This window comes from Carcharodon carcharias, chromosome 13 (genome assembly GCF_017639515.1).
Source record: "Carcharodon carcharias isolate sCarCar2 chromosome 13, sCarCar2.pri, whole genome shotgun sequence".
NCBI classification, from domain to species: Eukaryota; Metazoa; Chordata; class Chondrichthyes; order Lamniformes; family Lamnidae; genus Carcharodon; species Carcharodon carcharias.
This window is the reverse complement of record NC_054479.1, coordinates 106,022,615-106,050,033: the sequence shown is the minus strand read 5'-3', so window position 1 is coordinate 106,050,033 and position 27,419 is coordinate 106,022,615. Positions and strand designations below refer to the sequence as shown.

At 40.8% G+C, this 27,419-nt stretch overlaps 2 protein-coding genes across 10 annotated transcripts in view; one reads left to right on the top strand and one right to left on the bottom strand.

Annotated features, from left to right (window-relative positions):
• Positions 1–17,819, bottom strand: part of rad51ap1 (RAD51 associated protein 1) — a 44,817-nt gene extending 26,998 nt beyond the window's left edge. Inside the window, exons 1-5 of one of the 2 annotated variants that reach the window (XM_041201862.1) lie at positions 17,718–17,819; positions 14,229–14,275; positions 12,415–12,556; positions 11,444–11,523; positions 8,111–8,275 (exon numbers count right to left, since the gene is read on the bottom strand). In XM_041201862.1, the coding sequence (XP_041057796.1) occupies positions 8,111–8,275; positions 11,444–11,523; positions 12,415–12,556; positions 14,229–14,275; positions 17,718–17,734 (451 nt within the window). In that variant the 5' untranslated portion in view covers positions 17,735–17,819. The remainder of the gene's footprint in view (positions 1–8,110; positions 8,276–11,443; positions 11,524–12,414; positions 12,557–14,228; positions 14,276–17,717) is intronic. The other variant, XM_041201863.1, reaches the window with a different exon arrangement.
• Positions 17,820–17,997: 178 nt separating this feature from the next.
• Positions 17,998–27,419, top strand: part of c13h12orf4 (chromosome 13 C12orf4 homolog) — a 91,311-nt gene continuing 81,889 nt past the window's right edge. For 3 of the 8 annotated variants that reach the window (XM_041202680.1, XM_041202682.1, XM_041202678.1), the window contains exons 1-2: positions 17,998–18,069; positions 23,128–23,208. The gene's annotated coding sequence lies outside the window, so the exon portion shown is untranslated. The remainder of the gene's footprint in view (positions 18,070–23,127; positions 23,209–27,419) is intronic. The other 5 variants (XM_041202685.1, XM_041202683.1, XM_041202684.1 and 2 more) reach the window with 3 other exon arrangements.

The following is a 27,419-nucleotide window of genomic DNA, read 5'->3' as shown; positions in this document are numbered from 1 at the left end:
GTCCAGTGACAATACCACTATGCCGCCTATTGCCCTTTGTGTTGAAGATTTTCCCCCAAGGTATTCTTTATCCCAAGAAGTCTTTCACATACAAGCACAAAACATAACACAGAAAATGCCACCCGTAGCTCATTGGTAGCATTCTTGCCAGTGGTCATCTTCTGAAATTCTATAGACTCTGGAACAGTTCCTACAGATTGGAGGGTAGCTAATGTAATCCCACTATTTAAAAAGGGAGGTAGAGAGAAAATAGGGAATTATAGACCAGTCAGCCTGACGTCAGTAATGGGGAAAATTCTAGAGTCCATTATAAAAGATTTAATAGCTGAGCACTTGGAAAACAGTGGCAGAATCGGACAGTCAGCATGGATTTACGAAAGGGAAATCATGCTTGACAAATCTACTGGAATTTTTCAAGGATGTAACTAGTAGAGTTGATGAGAGGGAGCCAGTGGATGTGGTTTATTTGGACTTTCAGAAGGCTTTCGACAAAGTCCCACATAAGAGATTAGCATGTAAAATTAAAGCACATGGGATTGGGGGAGGGTGGTAGTGTCTTGAGATGGATAGAAAACTGGTTGGCAGACAGGAAACAAAGAGTTGGAATAAATGGATCTTTTTCTGAATGGCAGGCAGTGACTAGTGGGGTACTACACCTATTCACAATATGTATTAAATGATTTAGATAAGGGAACTAAATGTAACATCTCCAAATTTGCAGGTGACACAAAGCTAGGTGGGAGGGTGAGCTGTGAGGAGGAACCATGGGTCGCAGTCTGAGGATACAAGGTAGACCACTTAGGACTGAGATGAGGAGAATTTTTTTCACCTAGAGAGTGGTGAGCCTGTGGAATTTGTTACCACAGAAAGTACTTGAGGACAAAATATTGTGTGTTTTCAAGAAGGAGTTAGATATAGCTCTTGGGGTGAAAGGGATCAAAGGATATGGGGAGAAAGCAGGAGCAGGCTATTCAGTTGGGTGATCAATCATGATCATAATGACGGAGCAGGCTCAAAGGGCCAAATGGCCTACTCCTGCTCCTATTTTCTATGTTTCTATACAAAAGGTCATGGGGGAGGTTATGAGACTTGAGCAAGTAATTCAGGCTGACATTTCAGTGCAGTACTAAGGAAATGTTGGAGATGCCATCTTTCAGATAAGACATAAAACCAAGGAGTCCCATCTATCTGCTTCGATGGATGTAGAAGATCCCATTGTACTATTTTGAAGAAGAACAAGGGAACTTTCTCAGTGTCCTGGTTAATATTCATTCCTCAACCAAATCCATCTGGTGACATATCTTATTGCCATTTGAAGACATTATTGCACACATATAGGCTGCTGTATTTCCTACATTAAATGTTGGTTTCACTTTAAAAGTACCTCATTGATTGTAAAGCATTTTGGGAATATCTTGAGAACATGAAATATGCTACATAAATGCAAGACTTCTCATTTTCCTTTGATTAATTTCCCATTTTCTGCCTCCATTTTCATCTTGAAGAAATAATATTTTTCTTTATTTAATAGTGAAAATTTGGCATTTTACATAAAGTATCTACTTTTAAAATTGTTTGGCTTTAGCCTTTATTCTGTCCCACACATTGTTCCCAACCTTAGAACAGAAGTCTGAGAAGAGCTTTGTACAGCTGTTGTAAAGTGCCATAAGCATCAAGCAACATATGCTCAGTGACAGATTTCGGCTTTACAACAATGAAGGGGCAAAATAATTTCAAAAATTCCAAACAAAAATGCATATTATAACACTAACTACTTTTAAACAGCTATGCAGTTTGAGGAGTGCATGGAGAAGAAATGCTGAGCAATAGATCAGGCCTTTTATACAATGCTGTGAGACTTGAGCAAGTCAACTGTTAAAATATTTTAATAGGTCGAATATTCATAGAAGGCAAATGACTATGGCTTTTATTCAAAATAAAATATTCAAGTCCACTGGCTGAGTTCATGGCAAGGTTTTGCTTCCAGCAACACTTAATGACCTTCCTTCACTCTGTATAAATACCCAGTACGTGCAGACACACATGCTCAGATGCATATTGATTGTATCTTTATTTAAACTTACGCTTAAATGCTTTTTCAGGATGTTAGATAGTAACCATCGTTAAAAATATACCCAGATTTAACAATTTAAGTGAATTTAAACAGATAAGTAATAATATACAATTAAACTCTGGGCTGCAGCAGGCTGAAAATCATTTATCTTCCTCATCCCAAAATGTTGTGCAATGCAGTAATCTATCCTTAGAATTACAACTGTTGACATATTCAGAAATAATCTTTCACATTAAATTAATTCCGATGCCATACAGTGGTCAACATACACATAGCGTGAATAGATGGTTAGTGGGATAACAGCAGAAGTCTGACCTAAGTGTGATCTTAACTGAAAACCAGTTGAAAGTGATGAGGTGAAGCAATGACGTAGAATAATGCACTTTAATGTCTAATTATCATAAACAATAAAAATAAAGAACAGAAGTACCTTTAAATAGCCATCCTTGCCTATGCTTTGCATTCCTCAGCTTGTGTACTGCAGTTCAAATATTCACAAAACAATTTAACATTCTATGCATCCAGGATACGATGCAAAATAATTAACTAGGTACACATCTGAATATAAGCATAAGTAAATCACATGCTTTATATTTTTTCATGGGACGTGGCGTCACTGACTAGGTCAGCATTTTATTGCCCATCCCTAACTGCCCTTGAGGTGATGGTGAGCCACCTTCTTGAGCCCCTGCAGTCCATGAGGTGTAGGTACCCACAGTGCTGTTAGGCAGGGAGTTCCAGGATTTTGATCCAGCGACAGTGAAAGAACAGCGACATAGTTCCAAGTTAGGATGGTGTGTGGTTTGGAGGGGAACTTGTAGGTAGTGGTGTTCCCATGCATCTACTGCTCTTGTCCTTCTAGGTGGTAGAGGTTGTGGGTTTGGAAGGTGCTGTTGAAGGAGTCTTGGTGAGTTGTTGCAGTGCAATTGTAGATGGCACACACTGCTGCCACTGTGCAGTGATGGTGGTGGTGGAGTGAGCGGATGTTGAAGGTAGTGGATGGGGTGCCAATAAAGTGGCTGTTTTGTCCTGGATGGTGTTGAGTTTCTTGAGTGTTATTGGAGCTGCACTCACCCAGGCAAGTGGACAGTATTCCATCATACTCCTGACATGTGCCTTGTAGATGGTGAACAGGCTTTGAGGAGTCAGGAGACGAGTTACTCAATTATTCAGGAGAAATTTATCAGTTTTAACAAGGCCTCTAGCTGTAGCAGCAGACATTTATCAATAATTGTTACAACTTTTAAAGTTAATTTACGTTAGGGCTCGGATATTATTGATCCCGGAACATTAGAAATAAGAAAAACTTCTTAAATTATCCTGTATCTTCACAAAATCTATTTGTTAGAGAAGCCCGAAGGGCAAAATTAGCAAAAGCAAGCATCTGTGGAATGTCCTTCCCATTTCCTGACAATAAGCATTCAGCTTTGAATGAGATATGTAACTGAACTACAACTCTACTGGCCTCAAATTACCATGTCATCTCAACGTGATAGCTTCACCCAAAAACAATTAACAGGCAACGCACTACCCTAAAGTCTGGATTTTAAAGTTTATAAAGGATCTTTCTTCAAAAGAGTTATTGGCTAATGGGGAAAAATACGCATTTCAATTAAGCTTGCTGAATTCATGTGCCATGATCATTTATTTTTGCATAGCATCTTTCTGTAACCATTTCTTTGATTAGCTCATACTCAAATTCCATCACTCTTTCCTGGTATGTCAGTTTCCATTCCTCCATTCAGAATGTCATTTTGTTCAATTAGGCATTTTTGTGCTTTTTGGTTAACAGAAATTCCATCCCCATAATTTATAGAATCCCATGCATCACTTTAAATAATAAGAGTTAACAAAAGAACAAGTTTACACATACAATCCCTAAAGTATTTCTTTCACAAAAATTAAACACTTAGGGCAGAATTTTCCCAGCCCATTGGAGATGGGTTTGGGGGCGAGATGGATATCGGGTTGGGATCCCAATGTGGTCCTGCCCTCTGCTGGCTTTCTCCGGGGTGGCATTGAACACTTTTGGATCTGCCAGGTAAGTAATTAAGAAGTTCACATAGTTAAGAAGCCAATTATGAGGTGCCTTTTCCCTGAACCCTGGATTTTCCAGCCATGGTATATGTTTCCTGAACTGTCAGCAACTTAGCAGGGCCATTGATACACGTACCAAGCAGAAAGAGCTTCTTCAGTGAAACTGACAAACTGGGAAAATTTTGATCAGTTACACTGAACAGCTCAAGCCATGGCCATTATGAGACTTGTTTTGAGCACTCCTGCTCTCACAGTGTACTTTCAGTGCTTGATGGTGATTGTCAACTTCTTGGAATGTACTTCACCTTTCCAGCACTTCATTTACCTTCATGCTGTACTTCCCTGCTGCCAGCTTTTACCTTGGCATGGGAGCAGTTCCACCTCTGCTAAAGGCCAATAGAAGAGACCACACCATTGCCAACCGCTCCTGCAGCACTAACTGCTGTCTCCTTAGCCACATGCCCCTCCACAGGGCAGAGGGGATGGACACAGATTCAGCTGGAAGGCAGCAAGGTCCCTCCCCCAACCCCAACCCAGGGTCTAATGTCAGAGGATCAGCTCTCTGAACATGTCTGAGCACCAGTGCCTCAGGTTCTCATGGCAAGTCACTGCTGACATCTGCAGTCCCCTGGAACAAGATTTCCTTCCCAGTGGAGCAGGTGGGCATACACTGCCAATGGCCAATAAGATGCTTGTCTCTGGAGGACCATTACCCCTTCAACCACTGGGTCTCTGCCTCTAGCCAAGTTGTGTGTTCTCTTCTCCTGCAAGGTGGGGGTGTGAGGTGCCTGTTGGGAGAGGAATGAGTGGAACTGCAAGGTCTGTTGACCTGAGTGAGGAATGCTATGCAGGAGATTGCTGAGAAAGTCAAGAGTGTGGGACTTGGAATCTGAAAGTATTATGCCGCTCACCTTTAATGCCTTCCTGAGGTCAGGGATCTTCTTGGTGCACTCTCTCCATGTTGGGGGGAGCAAACTTTTGCTGCTGATTTCCTTGGTTACTTCCATCCATTCTGTCACATGTTGTTGTCCCTTTAATTAGAGATCCTTTCTTTGACAGAACAGACACATCACCCAGCCCACCTTCCTTGATTGGCCAGGGAATTGCTCCTTCCTACACCACCTCTCCAATCATACATTTAATCCCTTAATCAGGGCATTTAAATGTGGTGATTTACTTGCAATGCAAATATGGAAAATCATGCAGCCAGGTAATGAGATATTATTATTAGCCCAGTCTATCACAGACCAAGGTGAAGGTAATCATCTCAGACTGGTAATACACTGCATTACCAACAATATTAATATCCATTACAAGGGGAGCCCATTTGGTCCATTGCTCTTATGTTGATGCTAACTCTTCATCTGGACCCAACAACTAATTTCCTCCTTTCCCCCACTATCTCCCTTGTTCTTTTATATGCATTCATTTCAAATATTTCTTGATTATACACTGCGCCAATAACTACTTGTGATAACGTATTCCATGTTCTTATACTCCCCATCCCCATATGAAGCAATTGTTTTGCGTGATCTTCGAGTGATAATCTTCAATCTATGCAAACTGATGCAACCAAGAGAAACAATCCTTCACTATTTACCCTCTCAAAATTGATAACTTTCAAAACTAAAATTATATACCTCTGAATTTTCTCAGTTCCAATAGAAAGGTCAAATTTGTTAGTCCTTTTTCCACAACCAGAACCTCTAATTCCAGGTACCATTCCTGTGAATCTTCACTGTGCTTTTTCATGGTTCCAATATCCTTGCTTTACTATTGTTCCCAAAACAACTTCGATCAATGTATGCATTTAACATCACTTTCTTTGCCTTTTTTATGCAAATGCCTCTTCATACAAAACCCAGAATCCTATTAGCCATCTCATTCTTATTCTATCTGTAATCTCATGTTTAAGTATTTGCACTCAGAGAACTTTGATTCTTCCACTCAAAAAATTACATTATTTATAGTCAACTTCCATTATTGTTATTTTCTCCTAAATTCAAAACTTTAGATTTCTCCGTATGGAACTGTATCTACTCACTTACTATTGTAGCCTGCCTATGCCCTTCTACATTCTTCCTCACAGATAACAATGTCCCTGATTTTGTATCATCAGCAGAATTAGATATTTTGTCTTTTGTACCTGGGCCCAAATAACTTTTACAAATGGAAAATGAAAAAAAATGCCCTCCCACAGATTCCAGGGATTTGCCACTACCAACACCCCACAAGTACAATTCCTGCTGCCAAATATTGAAAAGTACTTGTTCCCCTTAATATTAAGTTAGGTCCTACAAGTTTTGATTGATCTCAGAATTGCAAATATAGCCAGCGTGGTGAATCAGCTAAAGCTGCCTTAATCCCTAACAAAAACTAGATGAAAACCTGGTTAAAAATTTGGACTGGATAATCTAAGAATGAAAAAACAAAAACAGAATTACCTGGAAAAACTCAGCAGGTCTGGCAGCATCGGCGGAGAAGAAAAGAGTTGACGTTTCGAGTCCTCATGACCCTTCGACAGAACTTGAGTTCGAGTCCAAGAAAGAATTGAAATATAATCTAAGAATGACTTTGGATATGATTAAACATCGATTGGACCACAAGTTAGGTCATGTAAAATGTAACTGCTTGAAATTAAATAATGTGGATTGGTACATTAGGTGGAACTTTGCTGTCTTAGGGTTCAATTTGTATAGTTTTATCGTGATCCTGGGGGTTACAATTGACCAGAAACTGAACTGGACTAGCCATATAAATACTGTGGCTACAAGAGCAGGTCAGAGGCTCAGAATCCTGCAGCGAGTAACTCACCTCCTGACTCCCAAAAACCTGTCCACCATCTACAAGGCACAAGTCAGGACTGTGATGGATTACTTTCCACTTGCCTGGATGAGTGCAGCTCCAACCACACGCAGGAGCTTGGCACCATCCAAGACAAAGCAGCCTGCTTGATTGGCATCACATCCACAAACATTCATTCCCTCCACCACCAACAAACAGTGGCAGCAATGTGTACCATTTACAAGATGCACTGCAGGAGCTCACCAAGGCTCCTCAGGCAGCATCTTCCAAATCCACGACCAATACCATCTAGAAGGACAAGGACAGCAGATACATGGGAACACCACCACCTGGAAGTTCCCCTCCAAGCCACTCACCATCCTGACTTGAAAATGTATTGCTGTTCCTTCACTGTTGCTGGGTCAAAATCCTGGAACTCCCTCCCTAACAGCCCTGTGGGTATACCTACACTACAGGGACTGCAGCTGTTCAAGAAGACAGCTCGCAACGACCTTCTCAAGGGCAAATAGGGATGGACAATAAATGCCGGCCTAGTCAGCAACGCCCACATCCCGTAAATGAATTTTTAAAAATCTTAGAGGTTATGCCTGTGATTATTTACATTCTGCAAACTAGTTCAGTTGCATGGAACAACAGTAATGCAAGCTGCACAAGGTCTTCTGGGAGGGCCAGACTAGATGAGCCAAATTGCCCTGTCTCATCTTATACTTTGGAATGTACTTATCCATTATCATGCTTATCATACATGTAAAATCAACAGTTTGCTTGGAATTAGATTTGGAAAATTATCAAGGACAGAAGTCACCATCACAGGCAAAATGTACACCTCATATCGTGCATCTAAAACAAATACCATTAGCGAAGTCAACTCCCATTAAACAAAATGAACACCTTTCAATGAAATTCAAATTAAATTTGTGAATTTTGTACTTAACTGTAAATTCTTAATTATGAATATCAAAACATATCCTTTATTCACTTAATGTGTAAAAATTATAACTGGGGCCAATGATGTGTGAAACTTAAATATTCACTTAATAAAAATAAAGCATGAAACTGCTTTTGTTACTAGACATTATTATAAATTTGTTGAGAGAAAATAGTTCTGTATTATCACTTCTTCTACGTTTAATGTAAGCACTTACTTAACCCAGGCAGGAATGATTTTGTAATTATTAGTTACCAGCCACTCACTTGCCAAATACTCTTTTTCACCTGCAGAATCCTCTTCACATTCACCATCACTACCTTTATCATCAAGTAGAATTTGCTTCTGTTTTGATGCAGCTCCAGCTGCTGCTCGCCTTTGTCTAGGTCGAACTGATGGGCCTTCAGTTTCAGCAGAAATCTTATCTAAGCCTATAGAAAAATACCAGCTATGAATTACAACAGTCGTCGTGCTGAATAGCATAATAAAATAAAACATAATAATAATAATCTACAATTTATTGTATAGTAAAAATGGTACATGTGACATACATTTTCCCTCTGCCAAATTCCTGCATTTCCTGTCAGTAACACTTGATAAATACTTGAGTAAATGACAAAGCTAGGATTCTGCCCCACGGTATATAATTTAACTAGTTAAGCTATAAATTTAATGCAATAATTGCATCGCCCCAGTACTGAATAAAAATCACTGCTCCCATTCAGAAGGACGAAATCTTAAAACTCACTAACCAATCACATATCCAGTCTTCTATTTAATGCCTTTGAACACTCACCAGCTACTAGAAGCTGAAAACAATATATTAAAAGCAGCACCTCCTTCCCCCTCTGCACTGTATTCTCACCTGCACCAAATTCCCAAGTTGGCACTCGTACTTTGAAGCACTCTGTCCTCAGCCTAATCTGTGCCCCGGAGCCTAACCAGCAATCAAACCTTTCAGAGATTTTTAAAATTCTGCTATTTGCTTCTACCCATTTTATGTTGTAGGAGCCCAGGATAGCAGCAAGAAACAAACACTAGTGCATTAAAATTTATAGCTTAACTAGTTAAACTACATACTTCATTTAACAGTCAAGTGATATTTCCAAACTTAATCTAAGTAGTTAAATAAAACACAACAAAGATAGCAGGGCAGACAATGTGTTACAACTATAGACGTGGAAACTGGTGGAAACTGTTGTGATCCACAGACATCACATCTGCAGCAAGTCTCTAAAGCTGAAGCAACTTCAGTTCAGAGTTGATGAGCTGGAGTCCAAGCTTCAGACACTGTGATGCATCGGGGAAGGGTACAGTTACCTGGAAATTTTATTCCAGGAGGCAGTCACACCCCTTAGGCTAGGTACTTCTATTTAGTCTGTGGTCAGGGGCAGGAGGGTGCGACTGCGAGTGAGGCAGGTATGAGGACCTCAGAAATAGCAATGAAGGAGCCTCAGCCCTTGCAACTGTCCAACAGGTTCAATGTTCTTGCAGCTTGAGACTAGGTCCTGTTCTCTGCAGCTGAGAGCTTGACACCCGAAGGCTGTATTGCATGTCCAGCACCAGGGTTAGGGACATCTTCTCGAGACTGGAGAGGAACTTGAAGGGGAAGGATCCAGTGCTGCGGTGCATGTGGGTACCAATGATAGAGGTAGGATCAAGAAAGGAGGAACCGCTGAGGGAGAATGAGCAGCTAGGGACTAAATCAAAAAAGCAGAACCTCAAAGGGTAATATTTCTGGATTACTACCTGAGCCATGAGAAAGTTGGCATGGGATGAATAAGATCAGAGTTGAATGCATGGCTCAAAGATTAGTGTGGGAGAAATGGGTTTCAATTCATGGGACACTGGCACCACTAAGTGCAGGAAGGTGGCACTGAGGTAGAAGATCAACCAGGATCTAGTCAAATGGCAGAGCAGGCCAAAAGGCCTACTCCTGCTCCTATGTAGCTATATACTGTTAAAATGGCCTTCATCTGATCTGTGCTGGGACCAGTGTACTGGTGAATCATAAAACTAGTGCTGAAGTGAGGGCTTTAAAATAGCGGGGGAGATGGTTCAGGTGAGGGGAGATTTGGAAAGTTAGCGTAAAGGGACAAGGCAATAGTGCAGCTAGCGACGTGGGAATGATAACCAGAGTGTGACAGGAAGGGACAGAGCATACAAACATAAGAATGCACAAGCAAATAAGGTCACAGTAGGGAAAAATCGTAAAAAGACAGGGTAAAAGGCTCTTCATCTGAATGCACCCAACATGGATGGACTGATAGCACAGATAGAGGGGAGGCAATGGCCTAGTGGTATTGTCACTGGACTAGTAATCCAGAAACCCAGAATAGTGCTCTGGGGACCCGGGTTCGAATCCCGCCATGGCAGATGGTGGAATATGAGTTCAATAAAAATGTGGAATTAAAAGCCTAATGATAGCCATGAAACCATTGTCAATTGTTGCATCTGGTGACTCCAGACCACATAGCAATGTGGTTGACTCTTAAATGCTCTCTGAACAAGGAACGATACCCACATTCCATGAATAAATAAATGATCATGGTTGCAAGATGACCACAGCTGGGAACAAATATTCAAGGGTATTTGGCATTTCGGAAGGAAAGGAAGGTGGGGTAGCCCTGTAAATAAAGGATGAGATCAATACAGTAATGAGAAGTGGTCTTGGCTTGGAAGATCAAAATGTAGAATCATTTTGTATGGAGATAAGAAATAGCAAAGAAGTCACTGGTGGGACAAGTTTATAGAGCCCCTGACAGTAGCTACACGGTAGAACAGTGTATAAATCAAGAAATAATGGAGACTTGTAAGAAAGGTACTGCAATAACTATGGGAGATTTCAATCTTCATATTGACAAATCAAATTGGCAAAAGAAGCCTGAAGGCTGACTTTATTGAGCATATTCAGGACAGCTTCTTAGAACCATGGACTGCAGTGGTTCCAGGAGGCAGCTCACCACCATCTTCTCAAGGGCAATTAGGGATGGGCAATAAATGCTGGCCTAGCCAGCAATGCCCACATCCCATGAACTAATTTTTACAAATGACTGTTTTTCCAACCTCCATGCAGATGGGTCATTCCTACAGACATACCACTTCAGTATAGTTTTCTTGCCAGTCACTCGGACTATACCCATGACTTTGTTGTAGAGCACAATACTTGTTTGTAATTTTTTCCAGCCCAGATAAAGAATTTTTACTAAGGGCAGGCCTTAGCCAGAGTAGAAACAAAGGATCAACTTTTTATTGAATTATGTATTCTTGAAAATAACTCACTGAGCCCACTCATCATACAAAAGGAGATGGAGGGAGTTCAACAACTTCTGAGTGCCAATATCATAAAATACCTTCTACTTAAAAAGGTGGGATGTCTCAGTCCTAACCACATTTCCACCAATAAATGTGTTGGTAACCTTTAAAATACGAGTACTAAGTACCTATTATCAATGGGGTGGAAATTCTGTTTTGCTTCAGCCCAATTACACAAAATGTTTTGCTACGTTTATTGAGATAACAATGCAACTGGGATAAGAATTGTGTTTTTTACTAAAGCATTGATGGCATCTATCTTGTTAAAAGATGTCAGTTCTCACCTTCACTGGTTGGCTCTTGCACTGATAGGACTAATGCAGCTTCTAAGTTTCTTTGATAAAGCTTTTCATCAAGTGGCAATCTGTATTATGAAGCAATCTGACAAGTGAGTTCAAGTTATCAAAATTCCAAAGCAAGCAGCATTAACAGCCCCAGTACAAGGAAAAGTACACATTCATGCACATTATCAATAAATATTTGGCAACACAAAGAAAAAACATCTCTTCAAATCTTCACAAATTAAACAATGACAATGATTACTGGTATTTCTCATTTCTCCCTCACTCATTTAACAACACAGTTATTATGAATATGCTCAATTGCTTCACGTTCTTTTTTTCTTTTGCTGGCAACAGTCTTCAGAATTGAAATGAATGATTAGAATTTTGCTGCAAAGATTAACCAAATCTTTGAAATCTGTCTATGGGGATATTTGAAGTCTTGAAGAATTGAGTTAAGGGAATAAAGTAAAATTGCTGATAATAACAAAATCAAAATGAGATAAGTACCCCTGGGAACTGGCCACTCATTAAAAAGGAAACATTACACTTCAATGAAAGCGTGACACTAAAGAAGGACAAGCTGATGTCTCTAGTTGGGTTTGCCAATAAATACTTTTGCACTGACCAGCAGGGACTAATTTTCCACTCAGTGGTAGCACATTTAAGAGTTTTGTTGTCTAAAGAACGGTAATTTTTAACAAACAGAATTAGAACATACAAATTGACAGATATCACTTTTAAGAAAGAAAAAAACTTGCATTTATTCACATTTATTTATTTAGAATAGCCTGCAAAATTGTAGGCTGATCAGTGATCCTGTGATTGTATTGCAAGGTATGAAGGGAAAAAAAATTGATGGAAGAGGAAGGAGTGGTACTGATTCTGCATGCAAGAGGAAAACTAGTCTGTGGAGATATCCCAACTCTTAGCAGTGCTCACTGATATCATCTTATGTTACAAACAAACATCACCTTTCCTTAGTTAGTTCCTTTTTGACCTTTGCATCTTGACTGCCAGAATTTTTAATATTTTTTTCTTTTCTTTGCTTCTGATCCTTAGGCGTTAAACGGGACTTTTTACTTGGAGGAGCAGATACACATGCAAAATCTTCATCTGAAAAAACATATGTATAAACGCTGAAAAATATTCACTGTTCCAGTGTACACGCAATTGTTCACTTGAGAAAAATCACTATCCTTGCAAAGCTCAAAGGTTAATGGATTATTTCACACAACATCAACTGCAGGTAAGGAGAAACTTGTGAAATCAGGAAATGTTATTCTAGGCTAAAGAAACTAGGAGCTGAGGTTAGTTTAACAGGTTACTAAACTAAATGCTACTTAGCCAAGAAATGATGATTCGACAAAACTAAACAAATGAAAAAGCATTGATTTCTAATTTTAAAGGGAGGTGATATGGGACTTAGACAGGAAACAAGAAACAATGGATAGCATCAGACTTCATGGATGATCAGAGAAATGGCTGGGCTTTATTTCTTAACATAGTATACATATTTTACCACTATATATGCTTCTTAAAAATGAGAGCTGTGTTTGCTGAAACTGAGAAAATTTAGGGTTGAGGGTTCAAGTCCAAATATTCAAAATTATGCAACAATTTGAGATGGCTGGTGAAAACCTAATCCTACATACAAACATACGAATTAGGAGCATGAATAGGCCACTCGGCCCCTTGAGCCTGCTCTGCCATTCAATTAGGTCATTGCTGATCTGAATGTAACCTCAACTCCACATTCCTGCCTACCCCCAATAACCTTTCACCCTATCGTTAATCAAGAATCTATCTAGCTCTGCCTTAAAAATATTCAAAGACTGCTTTCACCACCTTTTGAGGAAGAGAGTTCCAAAGACTCACTACCCACTGAGAGATAAAAATTCTCTTCATCTCTGTCTTAAATGAGCGACCCCTTATTTTTAAACAGTGACTCCTAGTTCCAGATTCTCCCACAAAAGGAAACATCCTCTTCACATCCACCCTGTCAGGACTCCTCAGGATCTTAAAGGTTTCAATTAAGTCACCTCTTACTCTTCTAAATGCCAGTGGATACAAGTCTAACCTGTCCAGCCTTTCCTCATAAGGCAACCCACCCATTCCTATAATTAGTCTAGTAAATCTTCTCTGAACTACTTCTAACGCATTTACATCTTTCTTTAAATAAGGAGACCAGTACTGTACACAATACTCCAGATGTGGTCTCACCAATGAACTGTACAACTGAAGCTTAACCTCCCTACTTTCATAATCAATTCCCCTCACAATAAATGATAATATTCTATTAGCTTTCCTAATTACCTGCTGTACCTGCATACTAACCTTTTGTGATTCATGCACTAGGACATCGAGATCCCTCTGAATCTGAGCTCTGCAATCTCTCACGATTTAGATAATAAGCTTCATTTTTATTCTTCCGCCAAAATTAGCAATTTCACATTTGCCCACCGTATACTCCATTTGCCAGATGTTTGCCCACTCACTTAACCTATCTATGTCTCTTTGTAGCCTCCTGCTAGTCAATAGATCAGGAACAAATAGATATAAACTCAGGGTTAATACTTGAAGCATAAAGGAAGCAGTTAGCAGAAAATTTTCATGCTTAGAATATGGAATAGTTTACCATGTGACTATTTAAGATCACATTTAAATTGGAATTAAATAGGTGGAAAAAAAGGCCACAGGCAAAACAGCATGGCTTTGTTGCGCACCAAAATTTCTGTATTTCATAGAAAGCCAATACACACTTTTTAAACTTTTATTCAAAACTCACCATCATCAAAGTCTTCACACTGTGAATAATCTACAACTTTCTTGGTCCTAATAACAAAAAAAAAGAAACTTTTTTTTTGCTTCTCATAGACTTAAAGTAGAAAGCTCCAGAAAAAAAACCCTGAAATATCATTTAAGAATATTTCAAAACCATACTAATTGAAAGGAACAACATTTTGAAAATTCAACAACAATACAGAGTTACTCAATGCATAAGGCCAAGTTTAAAATTAAGTTTGTAACTTTGACAATTAATTGGATTTATTTATTCGAGTTAAAAGCAATGCTCATAGCAAGGGGAGAAGAGTTTATTTTTTTAATAGCAAATTATAATGCTCTGAAACGTACTGCTGAAAGGGTGGAGGAGGCAAATTTAATAGTAACTCTTAAAAGCAAATCCAATAAAATGCTAGCTTCAGTTTAGGATAAGACACCATGTGACATTTTGAGGTTTCTACAACCAACCTTCTTAGCCTAAATTATGTCAGCTTTTGTATCTTAAAACCCTTCCCAGTACTCTCATATTGGGAACCACCTCAATTTCTAAATCCCACATCCATCCTTTCTCAACCTGGCACCACTGCTACAGCACCCTGCAACCCTCCTCCAATCACAGCCAAGCCTTTTTTCAACCTTTCTCCCACCACTGCTTAACCCTGTGACTCCCTTCACCACTAGTGTCTCCCCACATACCAATCTAAGACCACCACTCCACTACTTGCATATCCTACCCATACCTTCCCCACATCTATAAGTCCTTTCTCCAAATTCTCACTGAAGCACTCCCAATGCTCACTCGTTCAGAACGTACAATTTAAAAAAAACTTTCTTCCATACCTTTCCTCGCACCACTTCATCATCTCTCCTTCCCAATACTTCATTCCATTTGTTCTCAGCACCAAACTACATGCAACCATAATTTTCTTCCTCTTACTTCTAACCTGTGTACCCCATCACTCAAACTGCTTGCCATAACCAACCTCAGCTGCCTTTTTTCTCCCTCCTCCCCATAAATTTCACACCACTCACCACTGAATACAGACGCCCAATTGTTCTCTCTTCTCCCACCAGTCACACAATCAAATTCATGTTCTCAGACAAACTCCAAAGTCACCATTTCCCCTTTAACAAATTTTCTACAGTTCCCTGCTTCATGACACATCCACTTTCCCCAACACACAAATAGACATTCACAAATATTAAAAACATATTTTTGTATTATATCTGTAGACAAATATTCATACTCTATACTGAATACACAATTTAAAACATTACCATATACAAGGACATATGGATGACAAGAGTGAAAAAAATGAACTTTATCCAATATTTTACACATTGAAAAAACTATTTAATTTACAAGCCAATAGTACAAATTACACCATTTGCAAATAAAACAGTATCAAAGTGAAGCAATATAGTCCTTTCGGCCTGAGATGTAGATTCAAAATCATTTAAAGTCTCACATTCCACTTCCTCACCAGTGCCGGCTTCTCATTAATGCTTTTCAAAGCCTCAATGGTACATCCCTTGCCAACCAACCATTTCCATTAGGACACAGAAAGCCAAGAACAAAATTAAAAGGTGTTTTAAGAAATTACGAAAGCATAGATTGTTTTGTCATAATGAATGACTAAGGGAAACCCCACTATATTTTTAAGGAAAGTACAGATAAATATTTGAAGCAGAGGAAATTATAAGACCGGGCAGAAAAAGCAGGAATTAGTTTTAGATTGCTCTGAAAAGAGTCAACAGACACAATAACCCGCTTCTTCTGCAAAAACTTCTATGATTCCCATTTGAGAGAACTTTCCTTCAAATAGTTTGGTGTGGAGAGTTCCATATTTTAAGCACCTTCTGTATAAATAAGTATTTTCCAACCATCCATTTTATTCTTTTTATAGTTACCTTAAATTTGTGCACTCTCATGTTACCGGCCAGTGGAAACACCCAGCACTATTTACCCTACCAGAGCACTTCATAACCTTGAAGCGTTCTAGCAGTTCACCTCTTAACTTTCGCAACTTCAAGGGGAAGAAAGATCAACATTTTCAGGTTTCTCTTCCCAACTGTTACCACTCAACCCTGGTAACGTCCCTAGTAAATCTATAAGGCATCTTATCTATCAATTTATGGCATTCAAACAAAAGCATGCTCAAAACTGCATTCAATTCAACTGTAATCAAACTTTCCTGCTCTGTATTTTATGGCTCTATATGCAGAAGCTAACTGAATAAGGCAAAGACAAAAGTGGATCCTAAACTGTTAACCATTTTGAACCCATGTATTTGCATACCAAGGTGCCTCTGCTCCTTTCCTTCTTCAAAACTCTTCCATTTAAAATATCTTTCCAAATCTCACTTCCAAAATGTATGACTTCAGTTTTCCACCTATCCACAGACTCTGTTAGCCTATGTCCTTCAAGTCTCTCACAATCCACACTACAATTTACCATACTCACTAATTTGGTACAATTTGTTCATACTTCCTAATTCCAGGTCATTTGTGTATATAGTAAATTAGATCAGCATCAGCATAAATCTCTGTGTAACACCAGTCACTACATCTGCAAAATTGTTCCTAGTATCGATTAAAATACTCAGTGCTGCAAATAACTGGTTGTCTGACTCTTCGTTGCTATCATTCCTTGATGGATGGATTTGGAGACAGGAGCAACAAATAACAATTTTTGGCAAACATTCTGAATGGACAACCTTTCCATCAATCATGTGAGACAGAAATTTTTGCACACACAAATTATTATAAGTAGTTGTATTATAAGTTAGCTCCCACTCACCCTCCCCCCCTCCTCCTCCTCCCCCCCTCCCCTGCCCCCCAACCCCCTCTCCCCCTCCCCCTCCCCTCCAACCCCCTCCCCCCACCCTCCCCCTCAACCCCCTCCCCCCACCCTCCCCCTCAACCCCCTCCCCCCCACCCTCCCCCTCAACCCCCTCCCCCTCCCCCTCAACCCCCTCCCCCCCACCCTCCCCCCCAACCCCCTCTCCCCTCCCCCTCCCTCTCCTCCCCAAACCCTCTCCCCCTCCCCCCACCCCCTCCCCCTCGCACTCCTCCTCCCCTCACTCCTCCTCCCCCCCACTCCTCCTCCCCCTCCCCCTCCTCCTCCCCCTCTCCTCCTCACCCCCCCCACCCTCCTCCCCCCCCCACCCTCCTCCTCCTCCTCCCCCCCCACCCTCCTCCTCCTCCCCCCCCCCACCCTCCTCCTCCTCCCCCTCCCCCCCCACCCTCCTCCTCCTCCCCCTCCCCCACTCCTCCCTCCTCGCCCCCACCCTCCCCCCCACCCTCTCTCCTCGCCCCCACCCACTCCTCCTCACCTCTCCCCCCTCCTCAACTCTCCCCCCTCCTCACCCCATCACCTCTCCCCCCTCCCCATCTCTCCTCCCCCTCCCCCTCCCCCCTACTCCCCCCCTCCTCTCCACTTCCCACCCATGTCTCCTTCTTTCCCAAATTTCAAACTCTTAAATTTACGAACCTTGCCGGCCTGGCCATCACACTGTGATTAACAAGAATTCAGGTTCTGCAGCAAATTGAAAATAAACCGACCCGCGCTCCCGCCACCCTCACATCAGCTCCCAGCCGCACTTTCGTCAATCCAGCTAAACCCCTTTACCATCGGCAGAATTGCAGAATCAAGACAGAAAACCTTTCAAATAATACTGAGACACATTTGTATCAAAACAGCCGAGTTTTTTGTTTCAGCTTTTATATTTTTAGGTTGTTGTTCAGCGAATCTGCCTTTGAAGGCTATAATATGTTTTTTTAGAGAATCTCGGTTGCAGCTGGTTCCTGCTTAGAGAAGGTGTTGGACAGGGTATCAGCTACAGGTAATGGTCGGATTTATTAATTGTTACTTCGATAAGGGTGAATGTGTTTTGCTCCATACATAGGGAGAGGAGTATAATATATGGAGAGTTTTTAAAGGTCTCAACTAGCACTAGTCTGTGTTTTGGTTGTTATCAGTTGATATTCAGATGAGTTGCTGAAGTTTTCTCTCTTTCTCTCCCTGTAAAGCAGTTCCCACATCAGAGACCACTCTTCAGGACTTGCAGCTCTCTCTTCCTTCCCACTACATGTGTTATAAATAAGTACATTGACAACAGGAAGAATTGTAGAGGGCAGGGCTGCTTTGAGACCAGAATGTGTGGCTGTTCTTTCCCATACTAGAAAAGAGACTATTGATTTAGTTTTTTCCCCATTGTCCATGGATTAGTTCCTCCTTGCTGTCATTCGGCAACTTCTCTCCCATTCTCCCCCTGAGCTTGACAATGCGCACTTTCTTTCTTCTTCACCCCACTCCATCCAACTTGGAACCATTTAACTGCATATCCATGTCCAACATAGCTGGCGCACCTCTATTAATGTTGTTTGCTACAGCCCTTATGTGGTCACTTCCCCAAGGATCAAAGACAAGCCATTTTGTTTTCCTCCTCTGCACACTGCCATTTGGCGACATTGCCCACAAGCATTGAATCAATTTTCCTATGTATAAGAACTAGGAGCAGAAGTAGGCAATTCAGCCTTTTGAGCCTGCCCTGCCATTCATTACAATCATGGCTGATCTCATTTTGGCCTCAACTCCAATTTCCCACCCTCTCCCCATAGCCTTTCAACCCATTACTAATTAAAAATCTGTTTATCTCCTCCTAAATTTATTCAGCGTCCGGGCATCCACTGTACTCTGAGGTACTGAATTCCACAGATTCACAACCCTTTCAGAAAAGTAATTCCTCCTCATCTCTGATTTAAATCTACCACCCCTTAGCCTAAAACTATGGACTCTTGTTCTAGAATGCCCCAGAAGGGGAAACATCCGCTCCACATCTACTATGTATCCTCAGAACTTTACCTGCCTACTACTTCCCCTCAACCTGACAACTACCAGTGTGATGTTAGATTGACTCTTTGACTATGTCAGAGTTTTTCTCCAGTTGAATTTGTTTCCCACCAATACCTCCACACCCTTGGTGCTGACCCCCTCACGATCCGTAACTTGTCTCTCAGGTCAAAAAAGCCTTCGTATGCTGTTCAATAGAGCTAAGTTTCAAAATCCATATTCTACCCATCAATATTTCACTCCACTTTTACAACATTGTTTGGCTCTGCTTCTGTCTAGTCTTGCTTAAGTATATCTCAACTTTTGCTGCACCCTCCTTGAAGTCCAAGTTACCAAAAATTATGTTGGCCACACCAAGCCTGCTTGGCAAGTATCGGTTGAATGGCCAAGCTCAGCTGGTTTGCTCATCCACAACGGATTGCATTTGAAATGTTGACCTTGTTTACAAATCCCTTCATGCTCTTCCTCTTCCATACTCCTGAAACTTTCTCCAACCTTGTATGCTCTTTTGTGTTCCCTAGTACTCTGACTCATAAGTACAACAAAAAGGATGGTAGTGAAAGAAACAGGGAAATAGGAATGGATTAAATAACTCCAACTGAAATGATAGCAATGACACAGAGACCTGATGGGCTGGATGACCTCTCTCTGTGCTGTAATTACTATACATTAAATATAGGGATGTACAGCACCTGGACTAAGATACTGGCAGGCAGGGAAATTGTCACTTTTTAATGTAACAGTTGTTGGCAAATAACAAAAATCACTGCACAGAATAAAACTGACCCCATTAAAGTGGCAGTTATTGGGAATGATTGCAAAACTGTACTCTACTCCTTGATATAAACCACTGTAATTAAGATATTATGAAGGTCCCATTAGATTGGAAGATAGCAAATGTAACTCCATTATTCAAAAAGGGAGGGAGACAGAAAGTGGGAAACTACTGGCCAGTTAGCTTAACATCTGTCGTAGGGAAAATGTTAGAAGCTATTATTAAAGAAGTTATAGCAAGGCAATTGGATAAGCTCAAGGTCATCAGGCAAGTCAACATGGTTTTGTGAAAGGGAAATTTTTAACCAACTTATTGGAGTTCTTTGAGGAAGTAACATGCACCGTAAGTAAAGGGGAACCGGTGGATGTACTGTACTTAGATTCCAGAAGCCATTCGATAAAGTGCCACATCAAAGGTTACTGCAGAAAATAAATGCTCATGGTGTAAGAGTAACATATTGGCATGGATAGAAGATTGGCTGGCTAACAGGAAGCAGAGAGGAGGTATCAATGGGTCTTTTTCAGGTTGGCAAGACATAATGAGTGTCGTGCCACAGAGATCAGCACTGGGACCTCAACTGTTTATAATTTATACAAATGACTTGGATGAAGGGATTGAAGGGATGGTTGCCTAATTTGCTGATGAAACAAAGATAGGAAAGTTGTGAAGAGGATATAAGGAAGCTGCAATCAGATATAGATAGGCTAAGTGAAGCGATATAGTAGGCAAAGATCTGGCAGATAGAGTTTAATGTGGGAAAATGTGAAATTGTCCATTTTGACAGGAAGAATAAAAAAGAGTCATTATCTAAATGTGAGAGATTGCAGAGCTCTGAGGTGCAGAGGGATCTGGGTGTCCTAGTGCATGAATGACAAATGGCTAGTATGCAAGTACAGCAAGTAATTAGGAAAGCTAATAGAATGTTATCACTTATTGCAAGGGGAATTGAATACAAAAGTAGGGCTGTTATGCTTCAGTTATACAGAGTACTAGTGAGACCACGTCTGGAGTACTGTGTACAGCATTCGTCACCTTATTTAAGGAAGTATGTAAATGCATTGGAAGCAGTTCAGAGAAAGTTTACCAGACTAATACCTGGAATGGGTGGGTTGTGTTATGTGGAAAGGTTGGACAGACTAGGCTTATATCTGCTGGAGTTTAGAAAAGTAAGAAGTGACTTGATTGAAACGTATAAGATCCTGAGGGGCCTTGACAGGGTGGTTATGGAGAGGATGTTTCCGCTTGTGGAAGAATCTAAAACTAGGGCTCACTGTTTAAAAATAATGGGTTGCCCATTTAAAACAGAGATGAGGAGAAATTTTTTCACTCAGAGGGTTAGAGTCTTTGGATCTTTCTTCCTGAAAAGGTGGTGGAAGCAGAGTCTTTGATTATTTTTAAGGCAGATGTGGATAGATTCTTTGTAAGCAAGGGGGTTATCGGTAGTAGGTGGGATGCAAATTTCAGGCTCCTATCAGATCAGCCATGACCTTATTAAATGATGGAGCAGGCTCAAGGGGCTGAATGGCCTATTCCTGCTCCTTGTTCATATGAAAACCATATTAAAAAATCTAATATAGTCATACCTATGCATCCATTAATTTTCTATTCTTGAAATAAATTAGATCTCTTTGAGGTACAGCTTTAATCTTGCAGTAATGGTTTAGGTGGCGGTACCTATTTCTTCAACAGACCCACAGGGTCAAAGGAATATTCCTCCAACTGTTGTAAATTTTTCTAAGCCATCTATTAAAAACAGATTTGAAAACATGAATGACTTATCTATTATCATTCACATGATTCTTATTAAGTTATGTGAATCATAAGACCCGTAACTTCTGTACTGTCTTGCGTCTAATTTCGGGGGTACCCCAAAGATATGCTGGGGAATCCCCCTGGGATGATCCAAGGTAAGGGTTTGCATGGCAATTGCCCAGAAATGCAAACTTCCTCTTCACAGTTGCGCTGCGCTGGGAACCATCTGAAAATGCATTTTAAATCGCAAACTTCAGATGGGTCCACCAGGGTTACACCAGTAGTTACTCAGAAAAGGTTAGAAGAATTAAAACCTCTTCTAACTTCTGAGTAACTATTGTAGACCCAGACTGACTTCATGGGACTCCTCTGACACCCCAGGACCTCAGACTCCTCCCCAGCTCTCAGAGCGCGCCCCCCACCTCACCCATGGCACCCCCGGGCCTCCAACTGACATCCGCCCCTCACATCAGACGCCCCCCGACCTCGGAACCCCCCATCCCCCTTGACCTCCGACATCCGACACCCGCCACCCCCCCCGACCTCTGACACCCCCACCCTCCGAGCTCCAACACCCGCAGCCCGCTGACCTCCAACACCCCAGAACTCCTGCCCACCCTCCCGGACCTCGGACCCCTCAAAACCCACCCTCCCGGGCCTCAGATCCCTCCTGAGCTCTGACCCCCCCCAAAACCCCCTGACCTCCGCCTTTCAACCCCACCAACCGCCAACGACCTCCAACACCCAACCCTTCCTGGACTTCTGAGCCCCCCCCCCCACCCCAGACCACCTTAAAGCGCCTTTTAAAAGGGGGCATGGCCTCCTTGAATACGCTAAAGCTAGACTTCACTGGGGCCTGTGAGGAGTCTTTCCATGCAGGCCCCAAGCAGCTCCAGCAAACAGAAGTGGCAAGGTAATTTTCAAGACCAGATAAGTAGGTATTTATTTCTTCTAATTTCTGCGGGCCAGCACTTTCCAGTGCTAGTCGGAAGTTATGGCCCATTATTGTCAATGCAAATTGTATGCTTTTCCATAAACAGTAATTGTATTATACCCAACCTACGCACATTCATCTCATTTGGACTGATCACTGAACTGCTGTCCAATGTTTCCAATGTTTTTTCTTTTCCCTCTTGTTTTTCCCAGTAACTCTGCGGGCAGTCTACTAGTACCTTGCCCGAGGATTTGTGCGGCCCTACATAGTAAATGGGTACATGCTATTTGACTAGTATATTTAGGGTTGCCAAATGTGATGAAATTTATCCTTGAAGACTTCACTACAGGACTTGTCCCCACGCTCCAGCCATTAAGTCGGCCAGCACATCCATCCTTGTGATGGTACTGCCTTCCTACACCAATTGGAAAGCAAAAAGACCTCATTACCCAAGAGACTGATGCTTGACTGTCAGTCAAATAGCCCTTTTTTTTCCATTTTCAGTATTTTTATATTTGGTGAAGAGGAATATTCAAAGATTTTTTTAAACTATCTTTTTTAATATAAGAATAATGATTTTTCTCCAGGATTGCAAACAGCAGTGTCCGGGAGATTGATCCTCGATTCCTGCAGACTCCAAGCCAATCTTGAAGAGTTGGCAACCCTAAGTATGTCTTCTGATTGCACCCAGATGTACTTTTTCTTAGCTTGACATATGAGCTTAGCTTGATTGGCACCCCATCTAATACCTTCAACAGCCACACCCTCCACCACTGATGTACAGTGGCAACAATCTTTTAAATCTACAAGATGCACTGCAGCAACTCATCAAGGCTCCTTCAATAGCACCTTTCAAACCCGCGACTTCTACCACCAAGAAGGACAGGGAAGCAGTTGCATGGGAACACCACCACTGCAAGTTCCCCCGCAAGCCCCACACCATCCTGACTTGGAACTATATCACTGTTCCTTCACTGTTGCTGGGTCAAAATCCTGTAACTCCCTTCCAGCAGCACTGTGGGTGCACCTATACCACATAGACTGCACTGGATCAAGAAGGCAGTTCCCCATTGCCTTCACGAGGGCAGTTAAAGATGGGCAGAAATGGTTGCCTAACCAGTGATAGCCACATCCCATGAAAGAATTTTTTTAAAAAATTCACTTTACAGTAGAATAGCAGATGGTAGTAGGAACTTTAGCTGATTTAAATTTTTTTTTCCTACTGTCCTTCCCTTTACTCTTGTGACACTTGAGACAAATAGCAGCCTGCCACAAATCAGCTAATTTCAGCACAGGCATGTATTGTATTTGGGATCTCCTGGTTTACATGGCTCAGTAACGTACCAGAAAGCCGAATAAACAGCTGGAGAAGTGACTTGTAAAGAACTTGATTTGGAGTCAAAACAAAAACAGAAACAGAAATACCTGGAAAAACTTGGCAGGTCTGGTAGCATTGGCAGAGAAGAGTACAGTTGACGTTTCGAGTCCTCTATGACCCTTCGAAGGGTCATGAGGACTCAAAACGTCAACTGTGCTTTTGTCCGCCGATGCTGCCAGACCTGCCGAGTTTTTCCAGGTATTTCTGTTTCTGTTTTTGTTTTGGATTTCCAGCATCCGCAGTTCTTTGCTTTTATCTCTTGATTTGGAGTGTTCTTTTGTATGGATGTGAGACTTAGACCTTACGGAAGGAGGAGACCAACTTACTAAATAGCTTTGAAATGTGGGTTTGGAAGAGAACGGAAAAGATCTACTGGACAGAAAAAGTCACATGATGAAGTCTTTGGAGATTGAATGAGCAAAGAGATTTGTTAAATGTAATTGGAAAAGGCGGAGAGACTGGGTAGGGCACATCTTAAGGGGAAACAGACTTGTAAGAGATATTATGGACGGAAGATTTCAAGGAAGAAGAGAAAGGAAGACGGTATCAATGTTGGATGGCTTAAAAATTGAAGCAAGTTATTGGCAAATGAAAAGACTGGCACAGGATAGAGAGACATGGAAGGGCTACTATGAGCCAAGGACCTGCCTTCGGGCAGAGCACACTTGACAATGATGGTGAAAGAAAGTGTGTCAGAAACTTAAATTGATGCTGAAATGTGATGGACAAAAAGCAACTGTGATGCCTCGGTGTGACAGGAAAACTAGTTACCAGACATTGCTTCCTTTTTGTGATAATGGTGGCTCTCCCACTGTCACAGACAGAATTTATGTGCTAATTTTTATTGCCTGTGATCAATATGCTTGTATGTAAAGGATATGTATTTTCATACCGTCAGGGTGGTTGTCCCAATTTAATAATTCAAGCAGCCAGCTTTTGTGAGTTTTTTTTATTGTTATTTATTATTATTATTTATTTATTATCACATGCTTGCCCTGGGCCTGGATGTTTAAATCGTGACATCCCACTCAACTCGCACACAACCATACCTACAAAGCCTATATACAGATGAGGTAAAAACAAAACAATTACAATTTATGATTGTCTCATTCCCTTTCATGGCAGGCCTGTAGTTTCTTAGATGAATAGGTGCTTTAGTTGAAGTGAAGGTCTTATAAAGCAGAGGATTCTTAGTAGGCTGTGAGGCTTCTTGTAGTCAAATTTCCAGGATTTTGTTTCTCAGGTGAACTCTAAGTTTGAACAGGTTGGGGGAAAGTCCTCCCCCGTTTATTACCTTAGCTGTGAAGATGACTCGCAGCTGGTTCGATGGCTTTCTGGTAGAACTCTGTCTGCAGAACAGTTTCTTGCTGTTATTTTAAAATCAGACAATAAAATGGTTTCTTCACCATGTGACTTGTTCAAGTTCAAAGTTCTTTTTTCCAAAATGGGATAATGTGTTGATTACATATCCCGTGTTGAGGTTTGACACCTTGAAATTCACCAAGTCTAGTTTGGATGAGGGACCATCATAATACAATGAAAGATTGATGGGATTCATTCACATTCGTCTAACACACGTTACGTTTCAATGTTTCTTTTGTCCATGGTGAAACAGAAGGATGGGCCGACTGGAATACTGCAGTTTTTCTGTTGATTGTCCATCCTTAAAATAATTTGTGAATTCCTGGATGGCTGTGAATGCCCATATTTAATTAGGTAGTTGCTGGAGACTCGGGATTGTCCAGAATTCAAAATGCCAAAAATCACATGATTTGCAGCAGCCATTTTAATAGTCTGTTTCTGTTCAAAATTTTGAAGTATTGACTTAAAGTTAATGGTATACTGGAATATGACACAATGTTGTTGCCTGTAGGAGAATGTGCTGCTTTACAGGAACAAGGGGATATCACAGAGAATATAATGGCATATATTACATGTCGAAAGAGTTGTTGGTCAAAAGTATATAAACATGAATGTAAAGTAGATTAATTGTTCTTGGAAAATTTATATGGAAATTGACATGCTTATTTAATAGCAAAATTAGATTAAATTACATGTACAGTGGTAAATCTATGTACCTGAAGGTCTTTTGTTCTTTTGCAGGTAGGGTTGCAGCCTTAGTACCTCCTTTGCTAGGTATACTAGAAACAGGTCCTAGTGTTTTTGTATCCTCACCAGGTGCCATTATCTCTGTGATGTCCTATTTGTATTCCCAATTTCTAAAGCATTTTTTCCCCTTTGTTTCCTTTGGACCTTCATCCATGCTTTAGTAATGTCTGGACTTGACTATTCCAGCACACATCTCCCACATTCTACCCTCAGTAAGCTTGAGGTCATTTGCTGTCTATGTCTTAACTCACAGCAAATCCTGTTCCCCTATCAATCCTTCGCTCACTGACCTACATTAGCTCTCGTCCAAGCAACATCTTAAACTTGAAATTCGCATTGTTGTTTTCAAGTCCCCCCATGGCCTTGCTTATTTATGTAATTTCCTCCAACTCCACAAGCCTTCGAGATATTTGCGCTTCTCTGATTCTGGCTGCTTGTGTATTCCTAACCATAATTGTTCCCCCATTGGTGGCTGTGCCTTCGGTTGCCTGAGCTCTGGAATTCCTTCCTGGCTCCTCTCCGCCTCGCTAACTCATTTTCCTCCTTTAAATCACTTCTTAAATCCTACCTCTTTGACCAAGCATTTGGTCATCTGACCTAATATCTCCTTATGTGACTTGGTGTAATACTTTGTTGTGTGATGATCCTGTGAAGTACTTTGGGATGTTACATTATGTTAAGGGTGCTATTTAAATGTTTTGTTATTGTTGTGTCTCCTTTTTTTCTTCTTGCACATTTTTTTCTCATTGTGATATAATTTCTGTTTTGTTCTACACTTAACATTCCATTCAAAGGATGATATCTCTGCTAATTCTCTTTCAGTAGCATACTCAAGCGTTAGCATAGCTTATATGTTCAAGTCTTGAATTGCAGCTTAATTTTCCGCCTCAAAGGGCAAAAAATGCTTACTAACCTAGCCAAGCTGACAGATTTTTGAAAAAGACACTGATTACTGTACTTTAAAACAGGGTAAACAAGATTAGAATTCTGTTTTGTCTGGCCTGCTATTTTTGTGGAATTGTAGCATTTAGATTTATTAAGCATAATTTCCTCACTGAATCAGCAAGATTAAAGTTTTTGTAAGTGTCCTCTACAAACAAAAACTATGTTCCAATGCTAAATATCTAAGTACTAACAACTAATTGCTTAAGGAATTTATGCAAATGGTCAATGTCATACCTTAGACCAGCTTCAGAAAGGTGAAAAAAATCCAATTAATTGCATTGCAATTAACAGCAGGAAAATTATTCTGCATATACTGTCAAACATGATGATAAATTTATATACGAGATCTAGAAACAGCCATTATGGAGTATATTCACTCTCCAAGTTTCAGATTTTTTTCCAGTTAGAAACAAGCCTTTCAGCAAATATTTCTTTCAATAGACTTTT